The sequence below is a fragment of the Lathyrus oleraceus genome, chromosome 2, assembly GCF_024323335.1.
Source record: "Lathyrus oleraceus cultivar Zhongwan6 chromosome 2, CAAS_Psat_ZW6_1.0, whole genome shotgun sequence".
NCBI lineage: Eukaryota > Viridiplantae > Streptophyta > Magnoliopsida > Fabales > Fabaceae > Lathyrus > Lathyrus oleraceus.
Genome location: NC_066580.1, coordinates 346,016,791 through 346,029,143, shown reverse-complemented (window position 1 = coordinate 346,029,143; position 12,353 = coordinate 346,016,791). Strand labels below are relative to the sequence as shown.

Here is a 12,353-nt window from a genome sequence, read left to right as displayed (position 1 = left end):
GACATAAGTTTTTAGTGCCCATAAAAACCGTGGTAATTCCTTGAATGAATCCTCCCAGTTGCCAAAAACCTGTTCAACAGCCTTTGTCCTCGCAATCCATGCTTTCTTGTAAGATGGAGTATAATTATATGTTGTTCGGATATGGGATATAATTATACTCACCTTCACTGATGGGTCTTTATTTACCAATGGCAGAATGTCTTGACATATCAAAGCTGTGCTCAGTTTACAGTGATCTTGTTCAACGTTAGTTGCAACGCAACTGTCTGGTGGGTCTATTGAAGCGATCTCCCAAGAGTCATTTTTCTTCTTGTAAGATGCAGCCAAACGAAACTTACAAAGCATGTTATGACATTCGATAACATACCTTCTAGAATCAGTGCGTTTGACTGTAAAGTCAGCAAAGTTGTTCATGTGGAATTTTTTGATTGCCAAGACACATTCTTCTTTGGTACGAAACATGTCTCCCACCTTTAATTCGCCTACTGGTCTCGGATACGGATTATAGAAGACACTGTCGGACGTTTCATCGTCGTGAAGATCCATATTTGTCATATGTTGAGGAGGATTGTAGGCATGACTAGGAGGTATTGGTGGTGGTTGAGCCTCATCTTCATCGTCGTTGTTCAGGATGTGATCAACCTGTATCTCGGACTCCTCTTCTTCTTCATTAACAACGTCGACTTCTACTTCTGCTTCTGGGTTGAGTTCATTTGACCATTGTGCATCATCTGGAGCATCTTCACCAGCTGCATCCTGATCGGTTAGTTGAGACTGTTGAGACGATATACATTGTTGTAGAGTAATGTACAACTCGATACAATCCATGCCTGAATGTTCATGACTAAGAAACATGTTTTCAACATCTTCATCGTCTCGTACCTTAAGGGGGAAAAACTTGCATTGACCATTCTCAAAAAATGTAGGATTTTGATATGTCATCTTTGACACAATACCTGATCCTATAAAGGATTGTATTCTTTTTTTCAAATGCAAAAAGGTTGCATTTCTCTTCATCGTGACTCTAATGGTATCAGTGTTTCTAAAACAAAAACCATGAAGCTCAGACTCAAAAGTTTCACCGTTGCAGTGAACATTGACACTGTATAATGATGAAGATGACATTTTGGAGATGAAAACTATTTTGCAAGTGCAGATGAATGTGAGTGAAGTGTCTTGGATGTTGATAGTAAGACACTTAAATAGATGGTATCAGTGTCTCACATGCTAGCTAGTTCTGAGATGATGTGATGAACATTGAAGCTACTCTGAGATAATGTGTCAAGCATGCAAGTCAGTTCTAAGATGATGTGTCTGTCATGCAAGACAGTATGAGTTGATGTGTCAAGCATGCTAGCTAGTCATGAGTTGATGTGTCTGTCATGCAAGACAGTGTGAGTTGATGTGTCAAGCATGCTAGCTAGTCATGAGATGATGTGTCTGTCATGCAAGACAGTGTGAGTTGATGTGTCAACCAGGCAAGCTATCAAGAAGTGACTCTTCAGCATGCAGGATACTAGAGAGCCACGTGTCTGAGATGATGTGTCAATCCTGCAAGACAGTGTGAGTTGATGTGTTAACCTTGCAAGCTATCAAGAAGTTAGTCATCAGCATGCAGGAGACAAGACAGCCACGTGTCGGACACCTAAGATGGTCAGACATGATGTGTCAGTCATGCAAGACAGTCTTAGATGATGTGTCAACCATGCAAGCTATCAAGAAGCTAGTCATCAGCATGCAGGAGACAAGACAGACATGTGTCGGACATGTAACATAGTCAGAGATGATGTGTCAATCAGGCAAGCCATCCACAAGTGAGTTGTTCAGCATGCAGGAGACAAGAATGCCACGTGTCAGACATGCAGATGGTGGCGCCAATTGGTTTGGCGCCTACACTTAAGGCATGTACATGGTCGCCAATTTGAATGGCGCCCCCATGGAGTCAGTCCTCGAAACCAAGCATTCAGAACTATCCTTGCATGCATGTACCCTATGGTGTCGCCAATTTGAATGGCGCCCCCTCTTTAGGATTGTACATGGTCACCAAATGAGGTGGAGACACCATGCAAACACAAATTTTTATGCTCTCATCCATTTGCCTATAAATTTTTATGCACCGTCATGACCATGTCTTAATTGACGCAGTCATGCCAAATGAGGTAAAACCAAGTCATACTTATATGGCTTGGTACAGATCGGTTGGATTTCAATTCATCGCCGATGATATGTACCTCTACGACCTACGCCAGACAAGTTACACACAAGAAGGATCAACATCTAACCCCCAACAACATTCTCAGCCCGGTTACTCACAACCACCTATCCGTCAAACTTTCCGTTCCACAAACACACAAACATACAACCAAAACATGCCATTCACCCAACCCCAATACCAAGAACATCCCCCATACCACCACCAACAAATGGACCATCAACCTCAGACCGAACATCGCTTCGCACCCACACCATCACCCTACCAAATTCTCCTTAGCCAAAACACTAACCGCCCCTCCTCCTACCGTAGCCAAGAACCCCAAACATCACAATACCAAAACATCCCACAACCATATCTCTTCCAAACAACCCAACAACCTTTCCAACCGTTCCTAGACCCATCATTCACACCCATGTCTCCCTTCAACCGTCCCGGTCGCCCATCCATGAGTCAACCACACCCCAACTTCTCTGGCATGGGTCATGAGCTCAGCTACGCCGGTACACCATCATTGAATACTGAAGACTATGCTGAGTTGGTTGAATACCTCAGTGGATCTTCTCCTGTAGGAGGTAATGACGCTCCTGGACCATCAGATGAACAAACACCGGTGCAGAATCGTCAACGTGGGTTAGGGCCAAGGGTTAGGGTAGCTAGGGGATGTGGGACCGGAGGTCGGTTAGGTGATCCCGGTCATCACCATTAGGATTCTTTGTGTAAAATCCAAATTTTATTAATATCAATTCGTATTATATCAAATTTATCTTTGTGTAAACTCCAAACATTAGGTTTCTTTGTCTAAACTCCATTTTGGCAAAATTCACATACACATGTTTTGACTGAAACCCTAATTTTGGCAAAACTACCCAACTACCTAACTCACTCATTTTATATGATTTTGAGGTGGGACAAAGTGCATTGGAAAGTTTGAGATGTCTACTTAAATTGTTATGTTGGACAAAATTTCATAATTCTAAAATAAACACATATGATAATACAAAACATTATAGGCCACATAACAATTGAAATGTCAAAGAGTCCAAGTTCAGGTGCCCATACCTTTCTCATAAAAAATGCAAATGATGCAAAAAATTATCCAAATTCATTATCTTGAAAAGATCTACAACTTTTATGTTGAAGGTTTTGTCATTTGAGGCTTTTATCATTCAAATATAAGGGCTTGAAGTTGGTCCCTTTTGGCAAAATTCACATATACATGTTTTGACAGAAACCCTAATTTTGGGTCAAGTTCGCAAGGACCTAACTCACTCATTTTTAATTATTTTGAGGTGGGACCAAGTGCATTGGAAAATTTAAGATGTCTACTTCAGTTGTTAAGTTGGACAAAAATTCATAACTCTAACACAAACACATGTAATAATACAAAACATTATAGGTCAGATAACAGTTAAAATGTCAAAAAGTCCAAGTTCAGGTGCCCATACCTTTCTCAAAAAAATTGCAAATGATGCAAAATTTTAGTCCAAATTCATTATCTTGAAAATATCTACAACTTTTATGTTGAAGGTTTTGTCATTTGAGGCTTTTATCATTCAAACAGAAGGGCTTGAAGTTGGTCCCTTTTGGTAAAATTCACATACACATGTTTTGACAGAAACCCTAATTTTGGGTCAAGTTCGCAGGGACCTAACTCACTCATTTTTAATTATTTTGATGTGGGACCAAGTGCATTGCAAAATTTGAGATGTCTACTTCAAATGTTATGTTGGACAAAATTTCATATTTCTAAAAGAAACACATGGAATAATGCAATACATTATAGGTCAGATAACAGTTGAAAAACTCAGAAGTCCAACTTAAACTGCCCATAACTTTCTCATAAAAAATCCAAATGATGCAAAATTTATATCCAAATTCATTTTCTTGAAAAGATCTACAACGTTCATGTTGGAGATTTTTTCATTTGAGGCTTTTTAAGGGAGTCGCCAATTGAATTGGCGCCTCCTTGCAATTTAATTGGCGTCTCCTCCTAAAAGTGAGATAGATTGGGAATTTTGTTGAAAAGTGGGGTATTTTGGGAATTTTTTCGAAAAAGTGGATTATCTCGGTAAAAAAACCACTAATAATTACTCCCTCCGCTTTTGAAATTGTAAATATGACAGTTTTACTAAATTAACTTTAATAATAAGTTGAAAGTAATATGAGGAATAATAATTAAGAGATATAATTAAAAATATAATAATTATTTTTATATTAAAAAATAAGAATAACATATATTTTAAAATAAATATATATTTTCAAAATGATTGTCATTGTGAACGAATAGAGTAATATACTAATTAGGAAAAAAATTGCAACTAAATATTGAAATAATTTTTATGATTAACCCGAATATTATATTTGTTTAATAGGGGCATTTTTGTAATAAACAACAATGACTTATAGTACAACAGAAAATAGGTGTATTTTTTTTTATAGTGCAACAAAAAAATGATTTGTAAATTTGTATGTCCATTCAAATTTTATAAGTTATTATTTTAAAATGACAGCTAAATATTTGTAAATAAAAGATGAAACGGGAAATAAAATTTACAAGTCAAATATCAAACATGTTAACAATATTTAAACAATATTAATATATATTGTTGGTCAAACGGTAGTTTTACTATTCTTAAAAAATATAATAATACGATGCTAATTTGAAATGAAATAAACTAAAATCCAATTTAACAAATGTCAATTTATTATATTATTTTTTAAAGTATCAATGTATCTGGCAAATTGTGATTAAGTGTATATTAAAGAATATTATTATTTTTTTATATTGTCAATGCATGTAGACAAAATAAAATTTCATATATTGACCAAATCTCATTTTAAAATATTTATATAGAAACAATTATTTTCACAAAAGGTAAAAAGAACTAAAACTTTATAAATGTTTAATTGTATACCCGTTTCTTGTATACCGGGACAAAAAGGTTGAATTTGTACACCTCTTGTCTACCCATTTCTTATTCTCATTTTCTTATATGTATTATCACAATCTGAGTTTTTCTACTAACATTTTCCTTGTTGTTTTTCACTTTTAGAAAACTCAAATTGAAAAACAATCTCCAAGTCTTTCTATTCTCACATTTAGCTTTTGAAGATGAGCAAGGTACATAAGAAAAACCTCTAATACAAAGCTAATTATTTCATTTTAGTAGTTTATGTTTTTTATTTTCTATTAGTTTCTTTGGGATTAAACCATATTAATACCTACATGACTCTCTAAATTTTGATGTCTTTCTTTCAAATTAATCACTAATTTAAATTACATTGAAATAATGTAAGTTTTTTATATTCATGATTTTTAGTTCCTTTAATTTCACATAGCACATAGTCATATTTTTGCGTTGTATTGATTTCTTAATGGTAGATCTAAGAGAGTTTGAGTATACAGGTCTTCGGGTTAATTTCTTCAAGATCAACTTTGTTATGGTTAATCTAGACCCTGTCTTTTTGACCTTTGTGAATGAGTTCCTGTACTGTAGGATTGAATCTCTCTCGTTTAAGTACGTAGGTCTTCTAGTGGGGTTAACCCTAGGCATAGCCTACCTGAGACCCTTTAATCGATTTTTTGACCAAGAGGTTTCATTCCTCAAAACACAAATATGTCAATTTTGAGACTTAAATGGTCCTTCTTGATTCAGTTTTTAATGTAATCCATATCCTTCTTCTGTCTTTTAAGAATACCCGTGTGAAGATTTGGAAGAAACTAGTTAAGATTCAAAAAAGATTTCTTTGAGAGGTGTGAAGAGTTATTCTAAGATCACTTGGGTCAAGTGGGAAATGTATTTAAACCTAATACAAAAAAGGCTAGGAGTTAGTGACCTCTAGCTAGTAAATCTAGTCCTCTTGGCCAAGTGGAGATGGAGGTTGGTTACAGGCACTTGAGGTCATTGGAGCGAGATTCTTGTAGTTGGATATGGTACCTCTGTCATTTTCTCTCTTTGGAAAGGGAGAACAACAGGTTTATGATCCTCTTCTTCTTACTGGAAAAGTATTTCTCTTCTTGGGTTCAAGGACGATGACCCATGTGATTGGCTTGTGATGGTATTATTTGGATCACGGGTTAATGCTTCCAAACTTATTTTTGGGAGGATTCTTGGGTATGGCATTTCTCTCTTAAGAAAATGTTCCTTTGTTTTTTTATTCAATCTCTACTCGACAAGATGGTTTGGTGGAAGAGGTTGGCAACATGGAGAATGAGAATCTTGTTAGGAATCTAACGAGGAGGAAAACCTTTTTTCTCCATGTGTTACATGTCGTTTATGACCTTCTATTTGTGTTTCATTGTTCTACTCTCTCTTAGGACGAAGATAAATGATAGTGTCATCATTTAAGAAATAGTATTTTCTTTATTGCTTTTTATTATCGTATTTTGTTGGGCCTCCTTATCCCTTCTTTGTCATCAGAGGTGATTGAGAATCCAACTATCCCATAATCTAGATCAATTGAGCTCCTTCTAAGATGGTAGTCTTTTATTGATAATTTTTGCAAAATAGATTTCCTTCTAGGAAAACCTATTCAAAAGGGGGGTGATTGTTGATTCTAATGGGATTATATGTCCCTTGTGTGAAGAAATGGCTAAGTCGATTTTCCATCTCTTTGTCACTTATGAGTTAGTGTTGTAACAACACATATTATTTTTCATTGGTTAGGTTGGAAAGTGGTTATTCATAGTGACCATAGACTTCCGTTTGAGAATTTACTCACTCTAGGTGGCAAGGCTGAGTCTACGGGTGGTTTTGGAATGATATGACATGTTGATTTCTAGTATATTTAGAGGGTTTGTAACGGTGATATATTTAATTGTGTTTTTACAACTGTGAAAGAAGCGGAGAAAAAGAGTATTTTCTGGTCTAGAAATGTTTTCTAAGTTGAACAGAGATGAACTTATTCACTTTCTCTGACTGACTTTAGAACCTTATCATCTGCCTAACCCAATAGTTAATGGAGAGCTTGTGTTGATTCTAAGATTGGTGGTGGTTTTTCGTTCTCTTTTGTTGTTATCTGCTTTGTTGATGGTTGTCGTGGTAGTATGAGATCTAGCTTGAATCTTCAAGGTGAGGTTTCTAGATGTTCGAATGTATCCTTCTAGATTTTTAGTTTTTCTGTTGTTTTTCTGATTTTCACTTTCGACTTGCGTATTTGATTTTATCTTTTGTTGAGGTGGTCTATTTATTTTTTCTTGCGCTATCAATTTTTAATCTTTCTATACTTCAGTGATATTCACCTTTTTATGAATATACTATTTTGCCATTAAAAAATGGTAGATCTAAAATCTTTTGAGTGTTCTTGATCAAATAAGCTTGTTTTTATTATATTTATTAGACTTTGCTATTATTTTATACACTTAAATGTATAATTGTTAAACTTTTTTCCCTAAAATTTTGAATTTTCTATTCATTAATAAAAAAATGTATTTGTATTTGGAAGATATGATCCGATGATTTATATTCAAAATGTCTAAATTGTTCGTCTCATGAGTTATGGGTTTATAAATAAAGATTTTGTTGAATTTTAATTTTATCTAATTGTGTGTAGTAAATAATGTAATAAATATTTTCTTGCATTTGTGAAAAATGAAGGGATCAAGTTCAAAGAAAGTAGAAGTAACAAGCGATGACGCCAAAATTTATATCAAAGAAATAAAGGATGCGTTTAAAGATGAGAAACATAAGTTCAATGAGTTTTTAAAGACTATGAAAGATATCAAGAAAAAAAGGTATGATTTTTATATATTTACATAATTTTTTTTAAAGTTTTGTTTGTTATAATTGATTTGTTCCTCTTGCTTGTAGAGCTGATATAGTGTGTATGCTGGCAAGAGTGAAGGAATTGTTTGAAGGGCATGAAGAATTGTTATTGAAATTTAATACCTATTTGGTAGATGAATTTGAGATTACACCTCCACCAAATAAGCCAGAAGTGAATATAGAATATGCTAGGAAATATTTGGACAAGGTGAAGGTATGAGTATTATCAAGTTTTATATATTTTATACACATTTTTGTTTTCTTAGTTGAATGAATCAATGCATTTTTTTTAAATAGTGAATTTTTGTTTTAAATGGAAAAACTATATATATTTACTCCTAGAATCAACATATTTTAACTCCCATAGGAACAAATTATAAGAGGAGAGTGTATATATATATATATATATATATATGATTCAATCGAGTTTTAATCGGTAATAATTTAATATAATTTTAATGTTTTTTACATGTTGGTCATCTTTAGTCATGGTTTGAGAGTTTTAAGTTGAAAGGCCTCAAAGAAACATGTATAATCTTTATCTTGTTGAATGTAGTTCAACTTTCAAGATTATTTTTATTTGTAATTTATATTTACATTTGTATTTGAATTTAAATTTGAGTTTCATTTGAGTTTTTGTATAAAACCTCGAACGAAGTTGCATGGTATTGAGTATGCGGTGACTGTTTCATACACTCCATAACATATTGGGCTTGCTGAAAGGAGAAATAGAACTCTGCTTGACATGACAAGGAGCATGCTAAAGGAGAAGCAATTGCCACATCAATATATGTGTTCAACAGATGTCGAACAAAGAAGTTAAAGGAAGTGGTTCCTAATGAGAAGTGGATTGAAAGAAAGAACATTTCCACCCATTTCAAGATGTTTGGTTCTATATGTTAGAAATATATACCATATGCTACTAGAAGGAAATTGAATGACAGAAGCAAAGTCATATTGCTTATAGGTTGCCACAGTACAAGTGCTTATAAGCTCTATTGCACAGTCACCAACAAAGTTGAAGTCAACATAGATGTCATAGTGAAAGAATCAAAAACATGGGATTAGAGCATATCTTAATCCAACTCTAGTGCAGTGTCAAAACTAGAGTCTGATTCTGCCTCTGAAGGAGATTCTTCCTTTGAATGAGAGTTTGAATTTGAAGATAACTTTGACTCTGAAACTGACTCTGACTTTGAAGGTGACTTTAATTATGAAGATGAGTATGACTCTGATGATAGATATGATTCTGGAAGTGATCTAGCCTCTGAAGGTGGGACTTCTAAAGGTGGTCTTGCTTCTGAAGGCTTCTAGAGGCCATACATAGTTAGAAAAATACCAATAAGACTTACAAATTTTGAGTTATTGTAAGATACTGAGATAGACTCTAAAAGGAAAGTCATACGATGGTGCCATGATGGTGGACTCTAAACCTTCCAACATCAATGATGCTCTCAAGAAGAAGGTGTGGGTGAACTCCATGAAGGAATATCTTAAGACTATTGAAAGAAATAAGACATGGGAATTGATTGTTCTATCTCAGAACAAAAAAAACATCAGTGTGAGATAGGTTTTCAAGATAAAGATGAAGGCAAATGGTTCAGTTACTAAGCTTAAAGTATGGTTGGTAGCTAGAGGATTTCCACAAAAGTTTGATTTAGACTACTTTGAAGTGTTTGCACCTGTAGCTAGATATGAAATCATAAGGTTGGTTATTGTTATAGCTACAAATAGGAATTACCCTCTGATACATTTAAATGTAAAGTCAACTTTTCTAAATGGTCTGTTGCAAGAAGAAGTTTATGTGTTAGAACCTCCTAGATTTATGAAATTGAACAAAGAATGGATGATGTACAAGCTACATAAAGCCTTGTATGGGATAAAACAAGCTCCAAGGGTTTCGAATATGAAAATTGATTCATTTTTCAAGCATCTAGGATTCAAGAAATGTGAAATGGAATATAATGTGTATGTGTATCATACTTATGAAGGCAATGGGGTTCTGATGTGTCTTTATGTAGATGGCACACTTCTGACAGGGAGTTGTATTTATGAGATAAACAAGTTTAAGAAGGTGCTGATGAATGCATTGTATATGTATGACCTTGGAAATATGATATATTTTCTGGGGATGTAGATTTTGCATTCTTAGAAGGGAATTATTATGCACCAATTGAAGTATGAACTTGAGTTGTTGAAGAAATTTGAGTTGATGAATTGTAAGTCAGCAATCACACTTACTGAGACAAATCATAAGCTGGACTCTGATGATGATGGTAAGGATTTCTATTCTACAACCTTCGAACAATTGGTTGGCTGTCTGAGATATCGATGTAACATAAGGCCTAACATATGTTATGCAGTTGGAATGGTGAGTAAGTTTATGTGTAAACTAGAGTTGTCACATTACCAAGCTACAATCAGGATTCTGAGATATGTAAAAGGGACTATGAGGCATGGAATTTTGTTTCCATCTAGAGTGTCAGATGATTATGAGTTGATAATCTATTCAGACCCTAACTGATGTGGTGACAAAGTGGACAAAAGAAGTAATACATGATACATATTCATGTATTTAAGAGTTCCTATTTCCCGGTGTTCCAAGAAACAATCAGTGGTTGCATTGTCAACTTGTGAAATTGAATACATAGTTAGAGCTTTTTCAGCTTGTCAGGTTGTCTGGCTAATGGATTTACTGCAGGAACTGAAATTCAAAGTGAGAAATCCAGTCAAGTTGATGATTGACAACAAATATGCCATAAGTCTTGCTAAGAATCCAATGTTGCATGGAAGAAGCAATCACATTAATATTAAGTACCATTTTTCTGCGCAATCAGGTTCAGAATGGAGTACTTGAGGTTGTTCATGTCAACACTCAAAAACAACTTGCAAACGTGCCGACCAAGGCAATTAAAACTGAACATTTCATCAATTTGAGAGATAAAATTGATCTTGTGGATTTTAACTTGAATATGAATTAAGGGATGATGTCGAATGTTATTTCATTTGCATTTATATTTACATTTTCATTTTCATTTTCATTTTCATTTGAGTTTCATTTGAGTCTTTGTATAAAACCTGAAATGAAGTTGCATTTGTAACAAATTGTAACAGATTAAAAAAATTGTTTTCATTTTCTCTCTCTCTCTCTCTCTCTCTCATTGTTCATCATCTTCTTCGTCTTATGCATTATTAATGAAGGTTCATTGTTGAACTCCAACATAACCAAATTCAATGAATTCGTAACCCTAAATGAAAACAAGAGCATTAGCAAAAGTCTAAAAAGCCATCAACAATTTTGTTACACTCTTCATTCATTTTTTTCTTTCTTTCTCAAATATCTTTTCATCTTCACATTTTCATTTTCTTCGTTTCTAATTGCTAAAAAGAGTTACAATATAACACATGTATCCTTCTATCAAAATAAAATATAACATTGTTATTTTTCTTTTTTTCTATTTTTTTCCTTTTTATTTTTATTTTTCTTTAAACTTTTCTTTTTTCTTTTAAATCTAATGGATTGGACTTTGTTTTATGTTTAACTCTTCTCCTTCTTCTAGTAGTCCACTTGTGAATGAATGATTCATGTTGTGTTCACACTCTTGTGTTAATTATTTTTTTCAAGTTGTGTTTGCTTAGATGATTCTAAGGGGTTCTTTGCATGCAGACTCGATTTCAAGATGATCCGAACATTTACCAATCATTTCTAACTATACTGAATATGTATAGAAATAAAGAAAAGAGTTGCGAGGAGGTTTCACGAATGGTATGAGTTTGTGTTTCTCTCTCTCTATATATATATATATATATATATATATATATATATATATATATATATATATATATATATATATATAATATATATATATATATATATATATATATATATATTCTTTTTTCTCTTGTTCAATAATAATTTTAATTATAACTTTTTTTTCAGGTTATTTCACTTTTTAAAGACCAACCTGATCTTGTTGACGGATTTATTGAGTTTTTTCCATGACGTGGCTTTTGATGTTTATAAATTTTCTTTCTTAAAGAAGTTCGTGATGAGTTAATAAATACCTATGGTATGGTTACCGAGATAACTAAAGATTTTTAGATTTATTTTTAATGTTTTTTATTTGAGACTTGAAATAAGAAATCATTTGAAGAAGATTTTATCAATTTAGTTTAACAAAGTTTTGAGTAAAAAGGATTAAGATTTGAATAAGAGAAATTGATTGATGAAATTAATAGCATCCATAACGATTAAGTATTTCGAGAAAGCTTTTCTTCATTCATGAGGAACTCATTGTTGCCATCTTCATGACTGGTCTTCAAGGCCATATATTTTTCTTGGATAGAGGTTGGTGGAGTTGGAATTATGATAG

At 33.5% G+C, this 12,353-nt stretch overlaps 1 protein-coding gene across 1 annotated transcript; it reads left to right on the top strand.

Annotated features, from left to right (window-relative positions):
- The first annotated feature begins 5,188 nt into the window (after positions 1-5,188).
- On the top strand, positions 5,189-12,147 carry LOC127121404 (paired amphipathic helix protein Sin3-like 3). Its single transcript, XM_051051896.1, has 5 exons — positions 5,189-5,336; positions 7,813-7,949; positions 8,026-8,194; positions 11,648-11,746; positions 11,921-12,147. Exons 1-5 carry the CDS (start codon positions 5,328-5,330, stop codon positions 11,981-11,983), a joined length of 477 nt encoding a protein of 158 aa, XP_050907853.1. The 5' UTR covers positions 5,189-5,327; the 3' UTR covers positions 11,984-12,147.
- The last annotated feature ends 206 nt before the right edge of the window (positions 12,148-12,353 follow it).

Bases quoted from the DNA above. Each gene is read 5' to 3' on its own strand.
- LOC127121404 (XM_051051896.1), top strand. The intron at 8,195-11,647 runs GTATGAGTATTA...CTTTGCATGCAG, and splicing joins AATATTTGGACAAGGTGAAG to ACTCGATTTCAAGATGATCC. The intron at 11,747-11,920 runs GTATGAGTTTGT...CTTTTTTTTCAG, and splicing joins GCGAGGAGGTTTCACGAATG to GTTATTTCACTTTTTAAAGA.